At 46.2% G+C, this 26,549-nt stretch overlaps 2 protein-coding genes across 5 annotated transcripts in view; one reads left to right on the plus strand and one right to left on the minus strand.

Moving 5' to 3' along the window:
• The window catches only part of COMT (catechol-O-methyltransferase), a 40,798-nt gene extending 15,560 nt beyond the window's left edge, over positions 1 to 25,238 (minus strand). The window contains exon 1 of one of the 4 annotated variants that reach the window (XM_088659547.1): positions 24,956 to 25,238. The gene's annotated coding sequence lies outside the window, so the exon portion shown is untranslated. Of the gene's footprint in view, positions 1 to 9,332; positions 9,602 to 12,873; positions 13,009 to 20,696; positions 20,833 to 24,955 lie in introns of those variants that run through there. The other 3 variants (XM_035098577.3, XM_035098575.3, XM_035098576.3) reach the window with 3 other exon arrangements.
• The window catches only part of TXNRD2 (thioredoxin reductase 2), a 69,474-nt gene continuing 63,739 nt past the window's right edge, over positions 20,815 to 26,549 (plus strand). Inside the window, exon 1 of the mRNA XM_035098261.3 lies at positions 20,815 to 20,951. Coding sequence (XP_034954152.2) covers positions 20,873 to 20,951 — 79 coding nt within the window. The 5' untranslated portion in view covers positions 20,815 to 20,872. The remainder of the gene's footprint in view (positions 20,952 to 26,549) is intronic.

Genomic DNA, 26,549 nt, shown 5'->3' on the forward strand with positions numbered 1-26,549 from the left:
CAGAAGGACACAAATGCACACACACACAGTGAAAGATCTGGGTGTGGGTGGGTGTGGGTGTGTAGCCCCCAGAATGTTCAATAAGGACTGGATCTGTTTTATAGCCACTGTGCACTTTAGGTGCTACCGTGAATGCATGCTTTGTCAATAAAGAATAAAACTACCAACCATTTGCTCTCCTTGTGCTCCCGACAGCTGGGTGCATCCCACCTCTAGCGCACATGCACAAATGTGACAATGTCCTGTAGCACACAGCCTGATGCTTCATATGTATACAGGGGTGTGCCTTACACGAAACCAGGCCTCCAACATGGTCTATTGGGATTGCTTGTGATGCCAGTGGGGTTTGCCAGCAATACAGCGTGCCATCATGAGTTAGCAAAATGGGGCTCCATCCAACGAAGTTTCACTCTGGCCAGGCCCACTGAATTCAATGCACCTACTTTAATCATGCCCGTTAATTTCAGTGGATCGACCCTGAGTACGAGTAGCACTGGATACAGCTCCTGTTCAGCCCGCTTTCTTTCCCCTGTGTACCGTTCTTGCTGTTTTGTGCTGCCAGATTATTATGTTTGTTGTTGTTTTGGTTGAAGCACTGGCAGCTGGTGCCACGAAAGACAACTAGAACGAGCCAGCACCTTCCTTCCTTATCCCCAGGGTGCGCATAGCAGGAGCAGAGTAAGGACCTTGCTGTTGCAACTGTTGCTCCACAACATGCAGAAAAAGAGGGATCATTTTGCTGCCAGCAGGTTCACACAGATGGTTGATAATAATAGTAATAGTAATAGTAATAGTAATAATAATAATAATAATAATAATAATAATAATAATAATAATAATAATTTATCCCCTGCCCATCTGGCTGGGTCTCCCCAGCCACTTTCACACAGATGGTTGATAATAATAATAATAATAATAATAATAATAATAATAATAATAATAATAATAATTTATCCCCTGCCCATCTGGCTGGGTCTCCCCAGCCACTTTGGGCCGCTTCCATCAGAACATTAAAATACAATGATTCATCATATATTAAAAGCTTCCCTGATCCATTGTCATTGCCATTTCCACCACAGACAAGAGGTGATGGCCAAAGCAAGATGGGAGACCAGCAGGCCAAGGGATCTGGAGTTGGTTGTGAACTAAGGCCACGGAGGGGTTGATGCAAAGTTCATGACATTCAGCACCACGGTCAGCAACCCTGCAGCTGAGCCCAAGAGGCAAGTTGTTTCAGCACCAGCTTGGACCAACTGCCAGAACTTTTATCTTCTGGGCCATACAATGGCTAAGCTCTGCCTCCGCAGTCGGAGAATAGCAATGTTTCTGAATACTAGTTGCTGGAAATCACTGGTGGGGAGAGTGCTCTTGTGCTCAGGTCCTGCTTGAGGGTTTGCCGCAGCCAAGGTGAGAAGAGGATGCAGGTCTAGGTGGGCCATTGGCTTGACCCAGCAGGCTCTTCTTACAAGTCAAGATGAAAAATTCATCCCCCGAGTGCTACATGTTGCCATGCAAAGATTGAGCATCTTTTAATGCAGTCATTAGCTTCTTCTAGACAGTGGGTTTTCAAGCTGTGGGGGAAGCTCCTCATATCTTTCTTGATCTTCCAAGGTATCTGGTTTATTCACATGGAGCTACCTCCATGGGGTACAGGGGACAAGGGGACAGTGGCTCCACAGTGGCTCCTGAGTTGTGGAGCCATCTTCTTCCCAGAGTAGATGTTGTAAGAGGACACTGGAAATGGGTGTTCCTGGTCTAGAGCCCAGACAATTTATGCCTCTTGATGATTAATCATTCAGCAAGTTTCACAGCAATAGTAGTTAATGTCAGGAGGGTTAATCATGTGGCTGACACGGCTGCTCACACCAGCAGAGGACAATAAGATCTGGGTTGAAGATTAAGCCAAAGTGGACTTGACCCACCAACAATGGGTGATGAATTGGGAAAAGATAATTACTTTCCACCCCCCTGAACTCAAGTCTGGAAATCAAACTCAGCAGCTTCACAATGGAGTTTTCTTTTGAAAAGTTATTGTTGTTGAAAAGTGGCAAGTTTCAAGTCTGTTAAAAGGGTGTTCAGGGAGACTAAAATATTCCCTGCTGGTTTCTGTGTATGGTAATTTTTTAAATAAAAAATGTGTCTTTTATTCTCTTGCATAGAGACAGTCTCCGTTTAGCCTCTGGGAATGGCAGGAAGTCAACATGGTGTGCAGAGATTGATAATCTTTTTGCTCCTTGCTCCCCAGACAGAAGGGGTATGTGTGTGTGTGTGTGTGTGTGCAACATCTGGAAGGCAACATGTCGGCTACCCCAGACTGTATGTAGTGGTGATGCTCTTGAGATTTTCTGCATCAGGTGTCAATATAGCTTTGCCTGTCCCTGTGGAGCGGGTGGCGCCGTGGTCTAAGCCACTGAGCCTCTTTGGCTTGCTGATCGGAAGGTCGGCAGTTCGAATCTGTGTGATGGTCGTGAGCTCCCGTTTCTCTGTCCCAGCTTCTGCCAACCTAGCAATTTGAAAGCACGCCAGTGCAAGTAGATAAATAGGTACCGCTGCAGCAGGAAGGTAAACGGCATTTCCGTGCGCTCTGGTTTCTGTCACGGTGTCCCGTTGCGCCAGAAGCGGTTTAGTCCTGCTGGCCACGTGTCTGTGAACAAACACCAGCTCCCTCGGCCTGAAAGCGAGATGAGTGCCGCACCCCATTGTCACCTTTGACTGGACATAACTGTCCAGGTTTTTTTTTACCTTCACCCTTACCTGTTGCCTGTCCCTGTATTTTTCAAGCCACTGGTCATTTATCTCTAGGATTGGAAGGGAACAATATTACTGTACATCCAAGTGCAGCATTAGTTTTCAAATTCCTTCCAAGAGGCTTCTCTGGATTTATTACAGGGTTTTGAGGTTTGTGCGGCGGGATTCAGACACACAAGGGTTTACAATCCAATCTAGATGTTATTAGCTCACTCTGGCGGAAGGAGTGCTTAGGAAATCCAGTCCACTTTTCTGGTGGTGCTGATGGTAGCCAACGCAAACTTTAATGGCGCAGTGCCTGGGGGAGAGCAGTCCTGATCTCATTTCAGAGGTGTTACCACTAATAACCGGAGTCTTCCCCAGCAAGAGTGTAATGATACTTTGCAATTACACAGTGGGTTTATTTTCCAAAATGGCAAAGCAAAATTAATTAGCTCTTTCAGCAAGTTGCTATAGCCAAAGGCCATTGTAAAACTGACATGTACAAATTAAATCTCTCTCTCTCTCTCTCTCTCTCTCTCTCTCTCTCTCCAGAAATGATACGACAAAAAATACAGCAGTCTAGAAATGGTAGCCAAAAGAACAGTCCCAGTTCTTCCCCCTAGAAATACATTTACCTGTGTTGGTTGTTTTTGTGATCAATTCAGTATTAATCACAATGGGTTTCAAAAGATGTTGAGAAGTAAAGTTTTCATGCATTTTTTGTTTGTTTGTTTGGTGGCCAGCAAATGTTATGACACAAAAATAAGGGATGAAATAGATTTGATGTGGGAGATCAAGGACCGGGGTGAAGGGGTGGGGAGAGGATGAAACAGAGGGAAAGGTTGTTGATGGAAAGGCAAAATAAGGGGCCGGGATGATGGTCCTATTACAGATCTTCTGCATCACATTTCTCCCTCCCTTAGTCATAAGAAGCTGCCTTGTTCAGATCTTTGTGTCACCTAGCACAGTATTGTCCACATCGACAAGCAGACTGAAGTTTCTTCCAGACTTTCCTGTGAGCCTAAACTATGTGGCTGTTTCCTGAATGAAGCTATGGACAACCCTTGCCTCAGAATCTGCACAAGCCACTTATCGCAGATTAACTCATAGCATTTATTGTTATTTATTTACACTCTGCCCATCTGACTGAGTTCTCCAGCCACTCTGTGTGGCTTCCAAAAAAACTATAAAACCACAGTAAGACATCAAACAAAAAATTCCCTATACAGGACTGCCTCCCAATGTCTTCTAAAGTTCTGGTAATTGTTGTTCTCTTTGACCTCTGATGGAAGGGCGTTCCACAGGGCGGGCGCCACTACCGAGAAGGCCCTCTGCCTGGTTCCTTGTAACCTCACTTCTCGCAGGGAGGGAACTGCCAGAAGGCCCTTGGAGCTGGACCTCGGTATTCGGGCTGAACGATGGGGACGGAGACGCTCCTTCAGGTATACAGAGCCAAAGCCATTTAGGGCTTTGAAGGTCAGCACCAATAATTTGAAGTGTGCTCTACAATGTATAATATAATGCTGTGTATTTCAATTTTAGAACTGGATTGATGCTGAGTGAGACTGATTAGCCCAGATTGAACCAAAGGCTTCACGGGCTGGTTCAGACTAGTTCTCCCAAGTCCGGCACTCTTAACAACAGCAGCCCTCATGCTTTTGTGGATGGACAAACTGATTTTTCGGAAGATATGATCACCAGATATTATTCACAGAAAAGTTTCCGATGAGAGGGTGGTGCTCAGGTATGCGTAAAATCCCTTACACTTGGTAAGCTCTCATTTTCCTGGCTAAAGAACCTAAAGCACCTGGAGTTCTGTTTGTTTCCTTTTTTAAAAGAGATGTGCGCCAGTGGATATTTTAATTCTACCTACAACACATTCCCAGCATGTGTCACACAAGAAATTCCACTGTTAAGATTATGTTGCTGTGGCAATTCCCATTAAAACAGGAGATGGGTTGTTAGGGAATGTTAAGGAATATGCTTACCGTCAAAAAAAGGTTTATTTGGTCATGAAACAATTTTTTTTTTCTCTGCCGACTAAGAAGACTGACTTGGCTCCAAATTTCAGCAACTATGAGGAATAGGTTTTCTCTTCAATATCCTGGATTTTAAATACCAATTTCTCCCCATATGGAGAACTTCATCATAGTCAATGTGAAACCAGCAGTGCAACCTATACATGTGAACTCAGAAATTCATTATGCCAGTTCCCAGGTACACATGGGAATAGGATTGCGGCATAATTTTTTTCCTTTGCCCATTTACCAAACTTTATAATTTAAAACTTCATTACAATGAAAACAGAAATGAGTACATTAAAAAAAAAAACCTAGTGTTCCGATTTCATGTTTGGCTTTTAAAAATCCCACTTATTTAGAAGCTGCAGGAATTGGTTTTTTTTAAAAGTAAGTTAATATTCCCTTCTCAGAAGATGTCTTAAAATTGGCCACATAGCGTGTTTCTGTTTCAGAAAATGAAGACCACACCTCACAAAGAAAGATTGAATGTGTTGAGATTGTTTTGTTGGGAGGCGATGTGAAAGCTATCTTCAAAAACCTAAAAGGCTGTGAGTCACATAGATGATGGAGCAAATGTGTGTGGGGGTTTTGTTCCAGAAGATAAGCCCTGAATAAATGGGCTCAAATGACAAAATTTTGAATAAATATTAGGAAGAACTTCCTGGTGGTGTAACAGTAAGACTGCTTTGGAAGTTCTTCCTCATGAGGTTTCTAGGGATTTGTTTATTTAAAAAAAGTTTATATACCGTTTGGTTGTAATAAAACCTCTTTGCGGTATACAAGAAATATTAAAATTATAAACAAAAACATTTAAAGGTAATTAAAATTAACCATTAAAAATAGCATATGTAAACCAAACTGTTTACCCAAACCAAAATGTTTTCAGCAGGTGGTGAAAACAGTACAGTGGTACCTTGGTTTAAGTACACAATTGGTTCCGGAAGTCTGTACTTAAGTCTGTACTTAACCGGAAGTCTGTACTTAAGTCTGTACTTAAGTCTGTACTTAAGTCTGTACTTAAGTCTGTACTTAACCTGAAGTGTACTTAACCTGAAGCGAACTTTCCCATTGAAAGGAATGGAAAGTGGATTAATCTGTTCCAGAGTACTTAAGCTGAAAGTACTCAAACGGAGTACTTAAGTTGGAAGTACTCAAACCGAAGCGTACTTAAACCGAGGTATTGGCAGGGAGTTCCAAAGCATACTAAAAGATTGATTTCTTACAAGTACGGCATGAGGAGGTAACAGTGCCCAGAGTGAAGTGGTTGAGTAAGAACATATGGGGTGAAGTGATCCTGCAAGTAAACCGGTCTCAAGCTGTTCAGGGCTTTATGCACCAATAGTAGCACCTTGAACTCTGGGCTGGCAACAAGCCTGTTTACAAGGCTGAAAACCGCCCTGTTTTTTTAAATACCTCGGTTGAAGGGCGGTATATAAATTTAATAAATAAATAAATAAAGTCAGCAACCAGAGCAGATCTCTGAGCCGGGCTGTTGAATGATGACAGGGTCTCACTCCTGCCAGCAATTGTGCTACATGGGTAGATAGCCGTCACCGACCGGGAAGTGCAGGGCCAGAGGGCCACCCTACCTCCCAGGGCTGCCGTAGAGTAGGTTGCCTGCATTATAGGAATATCCTAGATGTATTCACAGGGCCTTGCTAACACACAAGAACGGACCTTCTCGGTGATGGCTCCCCATTTGCAGAATGCTCTCCCCTATGAGGCATGCCTAGTCCCATCACTATCTGTTTTTAGGCACCAGGCAAAAATATTTATATCCACCCATGAGGCTTCTGGTTCTTTTCTGGTTTTTTAAAATAGTGGATCGGCTTTTTGATACATATTAGCATGTTAGGCTTTTAAAAACTCTCTTGCTTTTAAAAAGGTAAAGGTGAAGGACCCCTGACAGTTAAGTCCAGTCACAATCGCCTCTGGGGTTGCAGTGCTCTTCTCACTTTACTGGCCGAGGGAGCCAACTTTTGTCTGCAGACAGTTTTTCCGGGTCACGTGGCCAGCATGACTAAGACGCTTCTGCCGAACCAGAGCAGCGCACGGAAACGCCGTTTACCTTCCCGCCGGAGCGGTCCCTATTTATCTACTTGAACTTTGATGTGCTTTCGAACTGCTAGGTGGGCAGGAGCTGGGACCGAGCAACGGGAGCTCACCCCGTTGCAGGGATTCGAACCGCCAACCTTCCAATCGGCAAGCCTAGGCTCAGTAGTTTAGACCACAGCGCCAGCCGCATCCCTTGCTCTCTTGCTTTTACTCACTTTTAATGCTGCCTTGAGTTCATCTTGCAAAAAAAAAGCAACTACCAAATATTAATAATAGTTATGAATAATATATTTAAGCTAAAGCAAATGACCCTAAACATCACAATAGCATTTCGAGGGCCGAGAACAAATGCAGTGTTGGGGGTTGAGTTGGGGGATTCAAGTAAGCTGAGTGCTCAAAGCACCCTGTCTCTTCATAATCACATCTCTTCCGCTAGGCACCGACATACCAAAGAAGTTCAAAATGAAACAGTCGTGAAAGAGGCAGCCAGAGGGTTGGATCCAGACTAAGAGCACAATCTTAGGCGCGTTGACTTAAAAATTAAATCCCACTAAGGGGTGTCTGCCAAGGTAACCGGGGAGATTATCGTATCCTAAACTGGTTGCATTTAGCTCCGATTGAAATCAATGGGGCTTAAAGGCCCACCTAACTTATCCCCTAGTCTTCAATGAGATTTAACTGCAGCTCAGCCTGGATCTCAGAACCAGATATGCAAATTACCATATAAACACCGCTTCATTTGTTTTTTAGCTTCTTCAGAATCTGAGGGTGGGAGTGGGGATTTGCTTTGGAATTCTAGACAAATTGGCATTATCTCTAGCTAAATAAAACAATTCCTTCCAGTAGCACCTTAGAGACCAACTAAGTTTGTCATTGGTATGAGCTTTTGTGTGCATGCACACTTCTTCAGATACGCATGCACATGAAAGCTCGTACCGATGGCAAACTTAGTTGGTCTCTAAGGTGCTACTGAAAGGGATTTTTTTTTATTTTGTTTCAACTACGGCAGAGCAACACGGCTACCTACCTGTAACTATCTCTAGCTAAATGCCACTCAAGAGTAGGTTCGCTGAAATTAGTGGACCTAAGTTAGTCATGTCCATTGATTTCAATGGGTCTATGCCAAGTAGAGTTTAGTTGGTTACAGCGCCCCCCCCTCCCCGCCAATTTATCGATAAATTAAATGTGCTCGAAAAGCAATGTCTTTAGAAATGGTTTCCGAAACAGCAGAACCCAGCAATCTTACAATTCCACGTATGGACAGGAGTCGGCAAGGTGGTGCTAAGCAACCGCTCAAAGTCTGTTGCTGCATAAGAAATGCGGCTTGCTGCCCTGAATAGCAATTTTACAGACATTTGCTGTGTTGCTTTTTTACGGTGGCAGGGTGTGTGTGTGTGTGTGTGCGCGCGTGTGTCTAAAGGTAAATATTTTCTTGCTGCTCTTGTTTAACAGCTCGGCTCTCAGCAGAAGGTTGTCTGAGGCCAGACTGCAGCTGGACCGACAAAAATCTTACAGGCCCCAGAGAGAAACCAGCGGTGTTCTGGCATTCAGGCAATGGAGTAGTATAACGGACAGCATCAACTGCTCATGTCAGACTAGCATTTAGAAACTCGCAAAAGGAACACCCGATAAGACGGCAATAAAACGCACCAAACAAAAACAGCCTTTCTGCACCTCAATGAGTCAACACCAACGCTAAGCAGGATCTGGAAGGTTTACAGCGCAAATCAAGCTCTCTGTTTTCCCAAAACAAACCAATAGCATTTGGGCAGGCAAATGGATTTTGATAGGAATATGGTGACTGCTACTTCCCAGAAAGCAAGCCCAGAAAGCAGACAGAGGCATGGAAATGAAGAAATCGGTTTTTAAAAATGGTTTCAGAGGTGCGCCGGGGGGGGGGGGAATAGAGAAGTTGTTCTCACAAGCAAACAAACCATGGTTTGGGCATGAGCCTGTTTCTTTGAAATCAGGTTCCCCTGTTGGGCATCCAAGTGGCAACAGGAATTGATTGCCTGCTTTTCCATTTCAAAGAAAGGGAGAGGGAGAAAGATTATAACAGAAGCTCCTTTAGGTGAAACACAATCCAGGAGTGAACATAACTTGGCAGCCGACTCTATTTAAAGTATCACCCAGCCTCCTACCCACTTCTGCTGTTCTGTCGTTTCTTGAACAAAATCCTTTCTGTACACATACTATAGGTTCCACTGCAGGTAGTTATCCAGCCGTTGTGCTTTCAATTTGAACAACAACATCGAGAACACAAAGCTATCTTGTTTCACCCCCTTTGAAGTGCCATTGTTCCACACTGGGTGCATTAAAAATGAAATGCTCTTTTCCCTGCACAGATTAGCTTCACGAAAGCTTGTGCGAGCGAGAAGCAAAGTGGAATTAAGAGAGACAAGAAAGCTTCCCACCCCCCCTCAAATTCCTCCTCCTGACCTGGCTCCTTAAATCATGGCATTAAAATGCAACAAAGATAGAGCAAACCAGGTCTGCAAAAAAACCAGGGAAAATATAAACGGGTACCTTTCTGACAAGAATGGGAGCAGTTTGCAGTGATCTTTCTCTGTGTTGGAGGGATGTGGATCTTACAGATGTATTGGAGGCTGCAGTATGCTCTTTGGTCACAACTGATCACATTACGACAAGAGCTTAGCGATTCTGAGACCGAGAGCTTCTTCTAAAAGGGGCAGCGTCCTCCCTTCTCGTCCTCCTTCCCTGCTGCTCCCAAACCTCACTCAACTTGCAGGAACTGTTTCTTAAAGCTGACCTCAGAAATCACCTCGGATGCCCGCATTTTCTTGCGGCACGCCCCCTGTTACTTGGATACTGACACATAGCTGGCACAGCCAAGAGCTCAGGTAAGGAGCAAATTCACCCCTGAGCTAAACTCCTTTGAAAGAGAAAGTGCTGTTGCCCAGGGAATATTACCATCTGACTTGCCGGTTGGAGAGATTTTCAGGCAAGTGCTTTGCAGGCAAAAGGTCCCACTAATGGAGCTGGGCCCAGGTGGCGCTGTGGGTTAAACCACAGAATCTAGGGCTTGCTGATCAGAAGGTCGGCGGTTTGAATCCCTGCAACAGGGTGAGCTCCCGTTGCCCGGTCCCAGCTCCTGCCCACCTAGCAGTTCGAAAGCACATCAAAGTGCAAGTAGATAAATAGGGACTGCTCCGGCGGGAAGGTAAACGGCGTTTCCGTGCGCTGCTCTGGTTCGCCAGGAGCAGCTTTGTCATGCTGGCCACATGACCCGGAAGGTGTCTGCAGACAAACGCTGGCTCCCTTGGCCTATAGAGCGAGATGAGCGCCGCAACCCCAGAGTCGGACACAACTGGACCTGATGGTCAGGGGCCCCTTTACCTTTACCTTTAATGGAGCTGGGCTAGTGGTAACAGAGCTGGAGAAAGCCTCTGCCTGAAACCGTGGCAAGTTGGCACCCATTCACACTTTCGCCCATGTGCTTCCTTTTCTCAGCACTGCTGTGTTTTTTTCACATAAGTGTTTCGTTCTGCCAGCAACAGGAAAAGATGCTTGAAAAGGGGGAAGAGGGACCGATGTGTGACTGAGGTCACAAAAGAACAAGGACGTAAAGGCACACACTTAATCCTTTGCTACTATAAACCTGTAGATTTCACCCATTTACTTTCACATCTTTTGTTTCCATGTACTTTGGCTAAAACGATCCCCATTCTGCATCAATTCTTAAGTCAAATTCTGCACTGAGCAGCTTGATTCTGCAACTTGAATAAATTATGCAAGCAGAACTACCGTAATTTATACAATTTCTTCTGCATGGCGTGGGGCCGTGCTGTTTTTACTGTAATTATCGGTATGGTTTTAATAGATTTTATAGAAGCATATAGTTTTAATCTTATCCATGCTTAACTGTTTTCAGTGACTGTTTTTAGGGGTTCTTATTTTTGTCTGGAAGCCGCCTAGAGTCCCATGAGGGGGGGGGGGGAACGGGGTATAAATAAATATATTATAATAATAATTAATGCAGACAGGCCTTTCCCAACCTGGTATCCTCCTGATTTTTTGGACTACAACTCCTATCAGCCCCTCAGAGGCTTAACTAACTGAAGGACATCGTCCGCTTTCTATGCTCCTCCTCTTTCTATGCAGATGGGGACATATATGCCCCTGCTTAAAGTCATTTACATACTGTCTTCTCTTTTATATTATTTTCTACAAAGTTTGATGACTAAGTTTGATGACTCCGCGGAGTACTCAACCTGAAGCATACTTAAACCGAAGTATGAGTGTAATTGGTTCCAGAAGTCCGTACTTAACCTGAAGCGTACTTAACCTGAAGTGAACTTTCTCATTGAAAGTAATGGAAAGTGGATTAATCCATTCCAGACAGGTCCACGGAGTACTTAAACTGAAAATACTCAAACCGAGGCGTACTTAAACCAAGGTATAACTGTATTGTCAGAGCATCACGTGCCAGGACAGGGCTTCAAAGAAAGATGTGCTCTTCCAAGCCCACATTCCCAGCATGTTTGCACTCCTGTCCCAGCAATGACTACCTTGGCTTTGTCACAGATGCAAAATGGCAGGATCCCCAAGGACAGGCTGTATGGGGAACTGGCTTCAGGCACCAGGCCCACTGGGAGACCAACTCTGTGTTACAAAGAAGTCTGTGAATATGACACGAAGGCTGGCAATGTTAACCCTGCTGTAAGGGAATCCCTTGCAGACGACCACAGTGACTGGAGGCAGAAAGTGAAGTTGTGTATCCACAGCAGTGACCAAAGGAGGAATGACCGCTGGGAGGAGAAATGCCATGGTGCATCTGCCGCAGTACAACCAGATGCCTTCATCTGCCCCAGCTGCAACAAAACATGTCTCTCCTGCATTTTTTATCTACAGCCACAGCAGGCGCTGCAACTGTCCAACACAGTGCCGTCTTAAGCGCTCCCGGCGCCGTGGTGTGCCGGATCCTCCGGCGCCCGCCGGATCCCTCCGGCGCCCTCCCGCCCCGTTCCGGCGCCCTCCCACCCCGTTTCCCAGCGCGGTGGGCGGGTGGGCGCCGCGCGGGTGTAACAGGCGCTGCTGCGCAGCAGACGGGCAGGCAGGCGCAGCTGCGTGGTGGACCGGTCGGCCAGCGGGTGGGCGCAGCTCGCGGCGCCCTCCTGGCAGGCCGGCGCCATGGTGCCCTGCGCCACCCAGCCTGCACGTAGGGCCGGGCCTGGTCCAACAGTTTGACTTCACCCCCAAAGCTGCACTCCTCCATTGTCCCGGAGACAGACGGATGCCAAACGACAACAATCAGAAGCTCAAGGCAGCACGCTTGGTTCCTGAGCATTTTTATCTATACAACAACCCTGTGAGGTAGGCTGGGTTAACAGGTACTGGAAAAGCATCCACTGAGCTTCATAGCTAAATACTGGGCTAAAAGGACCAATATTTTGATAAGGCAGCTTAATATGTTTATATGGTACAGTGGGGTGGCCTAGGGTAGGACAATTGAGATAGAAAGACCCTGGCAACTGGCGTCATTTTGTGATTCTCTCCTCAGGATCTCCATAGCTACAGACATTAATTGCTTCCACATGTTAATGTCACATCTCATTTTCCACCCCAACTTCTTGAAGTGGAAATACAACTATGATCGTGCATGATCAAGCTTAGCATTTAAACCTGAGAGGTTTAACATGTATTATTTGACACGATTTCTTCAGGCTCCTGCCAAACAAGAGCTAGGGCAATAGACTTTTTTCCTGCAGGGTAGCAAAAGTATCCACACTCAGCACCCTGTCGAGCACAGCCCACACTTTCACAATCGTAAGGGCTAGCAGCTTGCCTTGTTGTCGTCGTTTTTAAAGAAAATGAAAACTGAGGTGCTGCCCTCGCAATTTCCCAAGCGTCTTAAAGGGCTGGAAACTAGCCTAGTTTTTGTTCGTCAAAGGAGAGGGTTTTCCAAAAGCTGGATCACATTCTGTGCTTGCAGCACAAGTGCAAGGAACCCCCCCCCCCACACACAGACCCAACCTCCTGATATTTCCACATGCAGGTGTCTAGCTTTTCGTTCTCAGTTCTTAACTCAGACCGCAACCCGACTTACCAGGGAGCAAACTCCACTGAGTTCAAGACAACTCACTTCTGAGTAAACATGGTGCGGACTGTGCTGTGAGTCTGTTGAGACAAACTCCAGAAATTCCTGTGGCGCAATTCATGCTGCCTGGAATGCTGAGTGGGCACAATTGCTTTCCCATCGTGAGCTGTTCCAAAGGTCACCAGTGACTACAGTATCATATGAGCACTGATCCAGAGCGTATTTTCTACAGCGTTTATATTTACTCACGTGTAAGATTGGCTTGTTAAGAAATTGAACTGCATCCTTCTCATATTAATTCTTACAAGTCTGGCTGATGAAGAATTGATCAAGATTGGCTGATGAAGCATTGAACGAAACAGATTGGTTATCCGGAAACTCTGTTCCGGCAATATTTGCTGACAGATTATGTATATATCGAACTTTTCTGGCGATATTTGGTGACAGATTATGTATACAGTACATCAAACTTTTCCGGCTATATTTGGTGACAGATTATGTATATATTGAACTTTTGAATTATTCTACCGCGACTGGTGGAGATGATTTAGAGACTTTGGTTGTAATTTCTGAACATTTATATTAGTCTATAACAGGCATCCCCAAACTTTGGCCCTCCAGATGTTTTGGACTGCAATTCCCATCTTCCCCAACCACTGGTCCTGTTAGCTAGGGATCATGGGAGTTGTAGGCCAAAACATCTCGAGGGCCGCAGTTTGGGGATGCCTGGTCTACAAATAGTGTTTAGTGACATTGTTATTGGCCACTGTGTTGTGTTATTTTGTTCAGCTGTTCCAAAGGTCATGGCTGATGTGGCAAGCATAGATGCAGCCGGAGCACAGCGCAGCCTGCAAAAATGCAAGCCAGAGTTATACCTGGAGGTGGGTGTGCAGGAAAATGGCTAACCAGGAGTTCCTAAAATATACCTTCGCAGCTGCAGTGTGGGGCTTCCTCTCTGGCATTGTGTTGCCCAAAGAGACAGGATGCTTGGCCAAATGGACCTTGGGCCTGATCCAAAGGGATTCTCTTAAATTTCTTAACTGGCAGGTATCCGGGCCCATCAACACTAGAAACCATGAATCCTTTCCCCACTTCTAAGATGTTCCAGAGATCCTAGGGAGAAGGCCGAACCCTGAAAGATACGACACGTCTGTTTTGTAATTAATATTGTGTTTATCAATATGTTCATTTGTATTTTTTGTTTTGTTTCTTTTTTGGTGTATCAATAAAGGGGGAGGGGAGAGAAAGATACGACACGTCTAACGAGCTTTCCTTGGGTTTCCAAGGTCCCAGGATTCATGTGGTTAAGATCCAACCGTTATCTTCAAAGAGGGATACGTTATTGAGGTTGAGGAAACCCCTAGGTTTGCAGAAGTGCAAGCCCTAAAAGGTATACCTGCCAAGTTGCTGTCCGGGAAACATAGCTGCCAAGTTTTCCCTTTTCATGCGAGGAAGCCTATTCAGCATAAGGGAAAATCCCTTTTAAAAAGGGATAACTTGGCAGCTATGCCGGGAAATAAGGGACTGGGCCGGAAGTAGCAGACCGGAAGTAGCGCTGCTGCCATTTTGGAACTGGGTGGAGCATGCTCAGAAGTGACTTTTGATGCTGCTTTGCCAAGTTCCAAAATGGCCACCGCACCAGAAGTCGCACTGCAGCCATTTTGGAACTGGGCAGAGCAGCATCAAAAGTCGCTTCTGAGCATGCTCCGCCCAGTTTCAAAATGGCCGTCACGCCAGAATAAACCGGGGAAAAACAAAAAAATCTGTTTTTTCAGCTAGGGACAGCTGGAAAAATGGGGATTTCCCGGGGAATACAGGAGACTTGGCAGCTATGCCTAAAAGGGGGGGGAGGACACCCCCCCAAAGCAGTTAAATGAGAACTGAGCACATTCAGTAGCCATTGAATGCTGAAATAATGGCAATGGGAGGGTTGGGGGGGGGAACAGGCAGGCAGGGACATAGAAAGGAGCATCATAAAGTGTGTGGCTGTCTGACTAGAACACGAACAGAAGCCCTCTATGCTGCAACATTTTGTTGGCAGCCTCCAATGTTCACGCTAAGGACATTTTTCACCTAACAGTCCACAAAAGCACAAAATGGGGACAGTGAAACGGCGAAAGGGAGGCTGTCCTTGCTCAATATGGAACGTTGGGAGGCTAATTTAGGAGCGTTCCCTGCGAGTTTCAGGGCAACCGCCTGACAACGCCTATGCTTAGCTGGATCCTACAAAGCTTGGCTTTGCCTTTCAAGACAAACCTCCTCCCTCTCAGAGTGAAGGGATTCAGCCTAGGCCCCTCACTGCCCCTCCTGGGGATCATTTCTGCAGGTTCACATCTGCTCAGCATGTAATTATTACGCCATCTCTAGGGAAGCCGAAATGCTGATGTGCTAAATCTGCAAACAGCAAACATGTCTTAGTAAACAGGAGCCATTGCCACCAGCACCAGATCTGCAGGATCCAAGGGTTTAGGACCTGGATTTCCTGGATTAACAGGATGCATCCAAACACCCAAAATTAAATTAAATTGTGTTAACAATTTCACTTCTGCCCCACTTGCAACAATGGCAGAAGCGGCTGATGGCCACGAAACAACAGCTCCAAGGACCAGTGGTGTAAAGTGCCATTATGACAACAAAATAAAAAAAATTCCTTCCAGCAGCACCTTAAAGACCAGCTAAGTTTTTATTTTGGTATGAGCTTTTGTGTGCATGCACACGAAAGCTCATACCAAAATAAAAACTTAGTTGGTCTTTAAGGTGCTGCTGGAAGGAATTTTTATTTTATTTTATTTCGACTACGTCAGACCAACACGGCTACCTACCTGTAACTAGAATTATGACAACAATGTGAGTGGTGGAGCCTCTGTAAGAGAGTCGTCAGCACCTTATTCGTGACTCTCCTGATTGGAGGACACAGCCCTGCCACCATCTTCTGGTTTGATCCTGTTTCCTTTTGAGCTGTTTTAATATATATATATATATATATATATATATATATATATATATATATATATATAAAACTTTGCTGCGTTAAATGTGCATTCTGTACTTGACCTCCTTCGTAATGTTTCATTTTGAAACCTTTAAGATAATATTTCAGCTTCCTGTGAATTACATTGCTTTAAATGGATACTTTTATATCTGACTTTCTGCAGCGATGTTCTGTTCTGGATTATCTCGTTTGCTGTTTTAATGCAGGTTGTAAACCACTTTGAGATTGTTCCCCCCCCCCCTAAAAATATGAAGTGGTACAGAGATTAAATGAATAGCAATACAATAATAATATTCTACGAACTGGTAAGTCTGCATAACTCTGCAAAGGAGCGAAACAACAATTCCATCAAAGGGGCAAAACGATCCGCCCCTCTCTGTTTTTTAGACGTGTGTGCAGTGTACATTTCACGACACGGCGTCCACGCTGACACATTGCTTCAACAAATGTTTCGAGAGATAGCAATATGATGAATCCATGACTAGGCAAGGCCGCTGGGCTTTCAACATGCAAAGACCAATGCTGGAAGAGACGAAGGGTTTTGGATCAAGTTACACCAACATTTCCCTTCCTTTATAACCAACCTTTTATATGTTTATATGGCCAAGTATTGGCATTGGAAACGGGAGCCAGAGGCGAAATTAAATCCCGTCTGTGCCCACAAAGCTTCTAATGTCTTTAACGTCACCTTGATGCGCAGGGAGTCGGGCAGTGTCCCTCCAACAAAGAACTGCTCTTGGGCACGAATGCATGGAAGGAATTTATTCCGCTCTCTGTGGAGGTGAAGTTCTTTCATAAGAAATTGCACTTGCTATATCAGTACCATGCAAGTAATTACCTCCAAGATAACTGTCTTCAAGGTGATTACTTGCGGGGCAAATGCAATTTCATATGAAAAGACTCGCACTGTTTTGAAATTAATTTTCTGCGTTACAAAGTAAACAAATACCGGTAAGCAAGAAAAAGTACATACAGCGTCTCCATTTTCAATTAATCGAGTCTTTTTCACAGTTCGTTTACATTGGGTGTGTGACTTTATTGTCATAGATAATTGGGGGGGGGGAAAGAGAGGGGAGAGAGCAGCGCCGGATTTAGGTTTGATGAGGCCCTAAGCCAGGCATCCCCAAACTTCGGCCCTCCAGATGTTTTGGACTACAATTCCCATCATCCCTGACCACTGGTTCTCTTAGGTAGGGATCATGGGAGTTGTAGGCCAAAACATCTGGAGGGCCGCAGTTTGGGGGTGCCTGCCCTAAGCTACTGAAGGTAATGGGGCCCTTTATATGTCCAGCTGCCCTTTGTCAACAACAAATCGTCGCTGTTTTTTTTTTGTGTTGAATATATGCTATATGGTAATTTATGGACCTAATAGGTATCTAAAGCCATTTGCACATAACAAAATATGTATTTTATCAAAGTAATTGTTGAACTGAAATACAATTAAGAAGAAGTATGTTAATAGTGAAATGTAATTAAGAAGAAGTATATTAATAGTGAAATAATTATTAAGCTCTAACTTAAAATGATTTTTTTTATTCAGAACAAACTTAACAATGCAAACACATTGGCATTTGGCAATAACAAAAGTTTCTTTAGAAACAGTTTACAAAGACTCACCGTAGGCACCCTATATACTGTATAGAAATGAACAAACCAGTGATATTTTAGGGAGCAGGATAGAGGGCGGGGCCCATGACTTACATCAGGCATCCCCAAACTGCGGCCCTCCAGATGTTTTGGCCCACAACTCCCATGATCCCTAGCTAAGAGGACCAGTGGTCAGGGATGATGGGAATTGTAGTCCAAAACATCTGGAGGGCCGCAGTTTGGGGATGCCTGACTTACATCATAGGAGCTACACAACACAAAACACTGTTGCTGTATGTAGGTTTTATTTTATTTGTTTTTATCTTATATTTTGGAAATGTACATCCAGGTTTTTTTTCCTTTAAATTTTTTGGGGGGCCCCTAAGCTATAGCTTGTTTAGCTTATACATAAATCCAGCACCGGGAGAGAGAGTGCTGGCAGAGCATGGGGTAGGGATAATGATATTTCCTTCTATCGCATAGTGTTTGCGCAGGGTCTTTGTGTCGGGTTGCAGCGATAGGGAATGCTGGGAGTGACCCAGGCAGCCTGCAAGGATTTGATTTGAGGCTCCATTGTAGTAAGTAGAGCATGTTTTCAAATGCACCCTCCGGATGGGTGGTCTGTCAGTTCATGTATCGGGAGGGGGAAACCTGGGACCTTTGTCTAGAATTCAGGGCAGCCCAACACGTGGCCTGAGGGCTGCATGTGGCCCTCAAAGGCTTTTTGCCAGCCCTCAGCAACCTTTGACGTCCCGGCAGACCTCGTGCTGCTTTCCTAAAGCTGGATAATGAGGCGCTGGGCTTTGGGAAGAAGGCATGGGGGATCTGACAAAGAGTCCTAGAGTTGCAGTTCATCAACATCTTTGGAGATAGCCACAGGTTCCACAATCTCCAATGTGCTTTCTCTAGAGCAAAGGTGAGGAAACTCAGGCCCAGCGAGCCAAATAGGCTGGAGCTTAACGGCCATCGTGACTAGCAGCCGTGGCCAGCCTTTCCCTCCATCCACTTATCCGATATCCTTTTGAAGCAGGGGTGAGGAATCTGGGACCTGGGAGCCACAGCCTTCAGAGGCCCTGCTCCACATCCCCAAATGTTTTTGCCTGGCTGGAATGTGTCCTTGAATGCCGACAATGCGTCTTTCTTCCACGGATGGAGGATCAAGAGGGATGCGCAGAAACCAGCCTACTCCACAAAGGTCGAATTTTACATCCCATGTTGCACCCACTGCCGTGTGGCCCTCAGGAGCTTGCCCAGAAGGGAATGTGGCCCTTGGCTTGGAAAAATAGGTCCCACCTGCCCCTGCTGTAAAGCAAAATGCACCATTTTCTCATGTTAAGTACATCTGTAGGCATAGATCAGGCATCCCCAAACTTTGGCCTTCCAGATGTTTTGGACTACAATTCCCATCATCCCTGACCACTGGTCTGGGAATCAGTGTGTTTTTACATGAGTAGAATGTGTCCTTTAATTTAAAATACATCTCTGGGTTATTTGTGGGGCATAGGAATTCGTTCATCGCCCCCCCCCCCAAAAAAATAGTCCAGCTACCCACAAGGTCTGAGGGACAGTGGACAGGCCCCCTGCTGAAAAAGTTTGCTGACCCCTGGCATAGATACACGTCCCTGAGAGTCAGCAACAACGAGAACGCCCTGGCGGCCTGCTCCTCCTTCAGCTCATCTGCGGCAACCGCACGGAGCATTGGAGAACCATCTTGTGCCGAACAGAGGAATGGAATGAGCCTGGGAAGCTGCCCACACCTGTCTAGCTCCTGCTGCTCCAGTCCCACCCTGTCCCAGCTGCCAGGACCTGGCTGCTACAAGAACAATCTTGCCCAGAGGGGTGGAGATATTTGGCTTGCAGTAAACCCCGTCCACCAAAACTCATTCCTCTCCCTTCTTTTTAGTCCTGTAGCTTGCCTTTACTGCTATATAATATAGTTATTTTAATACCCATTTTAGTTGTCATTAAATACTCTTTTTTATATAAAAAAAATCCAAACTCTCTGGTGAAGTTTGTGTGAAATGCAGTGTATATATGCATTGGCTCCCAGTACGTTTCTGAGCACAATTCAAAGTGTTGGTGCTGACCTTTAAAGCCCTAAACAGCCTCGGTCCAGTATACCTGAAGGAGCGTCTCCTCCACCATCGTTCTGCCCGGACACTGAGGTCCAGCGCCGAGGGCCTTCTGGCAGTTCCCTCGCTACGAGAAGCCAAGTTACAGGGAACCAGGCAGAGGGCCTTCTCGGTAGTGGCACCCACCCTGTGGAATGCCCTCCCACTAGAGGTCAAAGAGAACAACAACTACCAGACCTTTAGAAGGCATCTCAAGGCAGCCCTGTTCAGGGAAGCTTTTAATGTCTGATGGATTTCTGTATTTTAATATTTTGTTGGAAGCCGCCCAGAGTGGCTGGGGGAACCCGGCCAGATGGGCGGGGTAGATGTTGCAGAGAGGGTTTCCTGCATAGTAAGGGGCCTCAACTAGATGACCTGGGAGGTTTTATGGGAATGTCCTAGATATATTTGTAGGACCCTGGGCTCCTGTGGAAGAAATGGCAGGGTACACATGTAAAAAATAAATCAACATGTACTGTACTAGGTGCTTTTCCAAGCATCCCAAGTTGAGTACAGCACTCAATAGTGTATCTTGCTTAAACAGTGCTAATAATCAAACGTCCGTAATAATGAACAGAAAAATAAAATAAAATATGCAACTTCTTGTTTTAACCTGCTTCCCCAAGTGTAGTTTCTCCCAATCTACTGCCATCTATGGCAAGGGAAAGTCCACTGGTTGAATGCCTGCCTGCCCAGTGGCAGGAGCCCCTCCAAGAGGTTGCACAGCCCATCATTTCCTTCCTGTTCCTCTTGTGATCTGCTCTGACTAAACAGCAACAAGTCCGCCTTAGTAAGCAGAATCACACCCACAATGCAGCGTAAACAAAAACAAACCACACCTTCCAGCCATTCCCAACCTGCTGCTATCTGCGCGAAGGAATGCTGCACCTGTTGAATGCCTTCCTTGCCAAGCTATGCTTTACACCTGTTGAACCTCTGCCAGGGCAGAGAAGAGGGGCCTAAGCCAATGTGCCTGGAATACTCCACCTGTTGAATGCCTGCCTTTGCCAAGTTGTGCTTTACCTGTTGAACCTCTGCCAGGAAAGAGGAGAGGTGGGTGGCCCCTCCCTCTCCGGCCCCACCCATTGGGCTGGGCCCTTCCCACCGCGGACTCCTCCTCCTCCTCCGCGAGTCTCACCTACCCGGCACCGAAGGCGACCCTTCTCCCCGTCCTCCGCGCCGCCCGCCTCCTCCTCCTCCTCCTCCCTCGGCTACGGGGCGTCTGAGGCGGCGCGAGCAGGCAGCCAGGCACTCGCGCGGGCAGCCCCTGATCCGAGGGCGGGGTCCTCGCGGGGAAGCTGGGCTGCCGTACAGCAGCATGGCGGCGCTGTGCCGAGCGAGCCCACGCTTCCTGCGCAAGCCCGGGCTCTGCCGTACAGCGCGGGCCCTGTCTTCAGGTACGGGGATCCCCGATGGTCGGCGGGTGTCGCAAGTGGGCGGAGGCGGAGAAGGGTGTCTCTGCAAAGCTGGGCTGGAGAGGAGAGGACCCTGGCAGAGCCTCCTCGCTCCCCTGGCAGGCAGGAATCCAACTGGGGAAGCCGTCCCAGCCTGGGGCTTCCGCTTTTGCATTTTGGGGGAAGCTTCACCTGTTGAATTCCTGCCTGCTACACCACAGGTTTAAGCCACGACAGTAGGAGGCAGGGAAGAAAAAGAGCAGCCAGCAATGGCCATTATTACGCTTAGAAAATCTGTGCCAGCTTTAGTCTATTTTATTTTGGTCTTAACTTTCTGTATGTTTTTAACTCGTCAATTTTTTTAAATGATACTTTTATTGCCTTATCTTTTTTGGGGAGGAACCTGCTTTGTGTTTTCCCCCACACTGAAGCCATATATATATATATATATATATATATATATACACACACACACACACATATATATATATACCGTATATAATGCTCTACCAGTTGGACTTCTGCTAGGGTAGAGAAGAGGGTTCCCACCCACGTGCCTGGAATACTCCACCTGTTGAATGCCCGCCTTTCCAATGATAGGGTGTTTCAGAGCACCTATCTGGGATGGGTGCCCTGTACTTCCTGCCTTGGAGCGTGAGGTATAAGGTATCTAGAAATTAGAAATAGCACACAAAAATGGTTGTTTACATTTTTGGAACTGCCAGTCCTCAGATTAATTTAACAGTGCGAAAGGAAGAGTTTTATTTGTTTGCCGAAGTATTTCTGTACCGCCAGAAATACGAAATATCAAGGCGGTGTATGGTATTGAACCCTAAAACACCATTTAAAAGATAAAATAAAAATGCACAGGGGTGTACTGGCTATTCAAAAATAAAAATTAAACTGCTACAAAGGCATAAAAAGGTTTTTAAGAGACACTTGAAAGTCAAAAGCGAGGGTGCCTGTCGCATCTCTGCCGGAAGAATGTTCCACAGCATGGGACAGGCAACCTAAAATGCCCAAACTTTATTTGAGGCCATTTAGGCTTCTGTAACATGAAAGACAGGGACACGGGTGGTGCTGTGGTCTAAACCACAGAGCCTAGGGCTTGCTGATCAGAAGGTCGGCGGTTCGAATCCCTGCGACGGAGTGAGCTCCCGTTGCTCGGTCCCAGCTCCTGCCAACCTAGCAGTTCGAAAGCACCTCAAAGTCCAAGTAGATAAATAGGTACCGCTCTGGCGGGAAGGTAAACGGCGTTTCCGTGCGCTGCTCTGGTTCGCCAGAAGCTGCTTCGTCATGCTAGCCACATGACCTAGAAACTGTACGCTGGCTCCCTCAGCCAGTAAAGCGAGATGAGCGCCACAACCCCAGAGTCGTCCGTGACTGGGCCTAATGGTCATGGGTCCCCTTTACCTTTACCATGAAAGATGACTATCCATGTTGAATGATCTCAGTGATTGAGAGTATGCTAGGCCCAAATGCTTCAGGTTTTGTCAAGCGGGAGGATTATGTCAACAAAGTAAAGGTAAAGGGAGCTGGGAGCTCACCCAGTCACAGGGATTCGAACCGCCGACCTTCTGATCGGCAAGCCCTAGGCTCTGTGATTTAACCCACAGCGGTACCCATTTGTAAATACAAATAATTGATTTCTGTCAACAGTGGATGCCCTGCCATCTACATACCGGTAGACCTGCAAATAATAGGGTTCCCAGCTATGAAATAAAATGCAAGAATCCAGTGACATCTTAAAAGACCAACCAGTGTTTTGTGCTCTGTCCACAATAGCTTGTGTTGCAATCGGTTTGTGTGCCTGCTTCCACAGCACTCCACGGCAAACCATGGTTTAGTGTGAACCTGTGGGCTCCCAGTTTGTTTTGGGTTTTACAGGTTGTGGTTAGTTGGAGAAAACTAAACCGCAAGCCTGGGTTTCAGTAACAGAAAAGCCAGGTAAGCCTGACGTAAGCTTCCTAATAATAATAATAATAATAATAATAATAATAATAATAATAATTTATTAGTTATACCCCATCCATCTGGCTGGGTTTCCCCAGCCACTCTGGGCTGCTTCCAACAAAAATTAAAAATACATTAAAACATCAGTCATTAAAAACCTCCCTAAACAGGGCTGCCTTCAGATGTCTTTCCTGAGTGTAGCAGCAGAACAAGGATGGGAGTGAAGCACCTGTAATCTCTTTCCTGTCTTCACGCTAAACCATGGTTTGACTTATGTGTGCAAAACGGGCCTACATGCAAGTCTCCACAAGGGATTTTCTCTTGCTGTAGTAGCTTAAAAAGTGCCAACTATGAAATCATTTTGGTACCTTCTTGCACGATTACATTCTTTCTCTGAAAGGTGTCTCTGTGAGGGGCCTTGTCACAAAGTCCACCGGTGTTATCCCATCTTCACTCAACTGTCCATGTTCCTTTCTTCGGTTACCTAAAATCTACCAACAGCAATTAGGCTCTTTGCTTGATTACCTGGCTGTGATTCGCACTCACTCCAGCTGACTAGGCAAAGAGGTTGTTCCAAGCATTACTGTTTGCTTTATGCGGGTGGCAAGGCCTAGTTCTTACTGTAGGGATCAGCTTGGGACTGACTTGTAGCTCTTCAAACTGCAGGTGGATAGTGAATAGTGTCAGGGAGAACTATTGTAGGCTTGCCTTTTTCCTGATACAAAATCGTAGAATTGTAGAGTGAGAAGGTGCCCCAAGGGTCATCTAGTCCAACCCCTGCAATGCAGGAATCTCAGCTTGATCATACACAACAGATGTCCATCCAACCTCTGCTTAAAAACATCCAAGGAAGGAGAGTCCCCCACTTCTTGTGTCAGTCTGTTCCACCGTCAACAGCTCTTACTGTATACTATGCTTATGGGGAAATTTGTTGTTTTGGTTGGCACAGTCATATACAACCCAATTAACCACAGCCTCTGAGCAATTCACAACTTTAATCTTTAACCGATCAAGTACAAAAGTAATGAAAACCTGTTGTATTCAGGAATGCTTTTCTGGCGAGGGGGAATTCCTTGATGTGAGCACCCATCCAGGCACTGCGGTGGTACAACATTCAAAATACAGTTAGACCCATTTTTAAAAGATCGTAGCAATTTGAATATGGTATTTATAAGGTAAAGGTAAAGGGACCCCTGACCATTAGGTCCAGTCGTGACCGACTCTGGGGTTGCGCGCTCATCTCGCATTATTGGCCGAGGGAGCCGGCATACAGCTTCCAGGCCATGTGGACAGCATGACAAAGCCACTTCTGGCAAACCAGAGCAGCACATTTATAAACATTGTTAATTTGGGGGGAGGGGAGGTCCTTCGAATCATAGCAGGATCTGCTTCTGAGCTGACTCACTTGACTCACCCCAAAGTATTTAGTATGTGAAGGCTGCTGGGAACTATAGCTCTGTAAGGGTGAACTACAGTTCCCAGCATTCTTTGGGGAAACCCATATGCGTCATGTGTAATGTGTGTACGCAGTCTGAGCCTGTGTTTATAGAGATCAGCCTTGCAAGGGGAGATTCTCTTGCACCCCCTGCAATGCAGTATATTCTTTTGACTGCCAACCGTCTTAACCGGTTTTAATCTTGCATTTTTATATATTTTTTTAAAATCTTATATTTTTGCATTGTTTTCACCTCCCCTGGGACCTTGCGGTGAAGGATAGGTAAGAAATCCAATAGACGGTGATTCCGATAATACGAAGTACATAGGAACAGAGTTAAGACCTTTGGTCTATCCAGCTCACTATTGTCTTATACACTAACCGACTTCAGCTCTCCAGGGTTTCAGACAAGGGGGTCTCACCCAGCCCTACCTGAAGATGCCAGGGATTTGAACCTGGGACCTTCTGCAGTGTGAACCAGATACTCCACCACTAAACTGGTCCTTCCCCAAAATAGGAACTGCAAACAGAAACACACCCTAAATAAACACCTTGCTACTGAGCTGCCACACCCCATAACCTAGGGAATGTTCAACCTATTATCAGTCCTCCTACTTACCTTTTTTTCCCTCCTCTTTTACCTGCTGGGAAGATGCTAAAGGTGTGAGAGACAGGCAGTAGAGAAACCAGTCTGCTTTGGCAGCCTGAAGTGGGAGCAGCAGGCTGTCACATCAGCTTGGATTTGATGGGCTGTAAGGCTCTCTCCATTCCTCTGATTCTATGATATTTGCTTTGTTGTTATGCAATCTGGCCAATTTTTGGGGGGGCCGTCTGAGGCGACTCGGGGCGGGCTGGCTCGTTTTGGATACTGTCTGTGCTTCTCAGGAAAACTTCAGCAATCTGATGGTCGATAGGGTTTCTTTTCATTTTTTTTTTTTTTGGCTAAATCTCATTTCCTCCCTTGTACACCCAGCGATGATAATGTTTCAGACTTAAAAATAATCACTGCTTTGGTGTTTGATTTTTTGTTTTTGCACAACAGCCTATCTGACAAATAAACCTCAAGAGCAAAACCTTTTCCCTCTCAAACAATTCCCAAGGCCTTCTTAAAGAGCTGTTTTCCCCCTCCCTCATAACCATTTGGGTCACTGAAATATGTGACAGGCAGGGTTATTCTCCCTCTCCCCGGCACAAATAAACAGATGGACATTTGGGGACATTTTTGACCCGGCTCCTGTCATAGAGTCTTACTGTGTTTCATGATGACCTATCATCCGAGAATGCAATTAAAAACATTTCTTTTCTGCATTTTTTTCCAAACTCAGCATGCTCGATTTGGAAAATTCTAGATTCTCAGTGCCAGATTATTAGATGTCCTTGCTTAGAGCTGTTTTGTGCTCTTCCTGCATGCCCCTGCCTAGAATGGGTGGGGAATGCTGAGGTAATATTTTTCTACTGTTGCAACAGCCTTGCAAGAGCACAAACAGGCTCACTGCAAAGAAATTTCTGTGTGATTCTCTCTGTTTCTGTCTGTCGTTCTGAAGCTCAGCAAAAAAAAAAAAAAAAAGAGGGGAGTGAGATTTGTGATATGCTTCACAGCACTTACAATTTTACAGCTGAAAATACCGTGTTTCTCATATTATAAGTCATGTCTTATATTAATTTTTTCCTGAAAAAAACACAGCATGGCTTATTTTCAAGGGATGTCTTAATTAAAAAATAAGTACCGGTACCGGTATCTGTACAGACCACAGACCTGCTCCCACCGGGTCTTCGCGCGCGGCAGGCAGAGGCTGCAGCCGGGTCCTGGGGCTGCACGCGCGGAAGGCAGAAGCTGCAGCCGGGTCCTGGGGCTGCGCGCGCGGCAAGCAGAGGCTGCAGCCGGGTCCTGGGGCTGCGAGCGCAGCAGGCAGAGGCTGCAGCCGGGTCCTGGGGCTGCGCGCGCGGCAGGCAGAGGCTGCAGCCGGGTCCCGGGTGTCCGCGCGCAAAGGCTACAGCCGGGTTCTGGGGCTGCACGCGCGGCAGGCAGAGGCTGCAGCCGGGTCCTGGGACTGCACGCGCGGAAGGCAGAAGCTGCAGCCGGGTCCTGGGGCTGCGCGCGCAGCAGGCAGAGGCTGCAGCCGGGTCCTGGGGCTGCGCGCGCGGCAGGCAGAGGCTGCAGCCGGGTCCTGGGTGTCCGCGCGCAAAGGCTACAGCCAGGTTCTGGGGCTGCA

Source organism: Zootoca vivipara, chromosome 16, assembly GCF_965207765.1.
Source record: "Zootoca vivipara chromosome 16, rZooViv2.hap1.1, whole genome shotgun sequence".
NCBI lineage: Eukaryota > Metazoa > Chordata > Lepidosauria > Squamata > Lacertidae > Zootoca > Zootoca vivipara.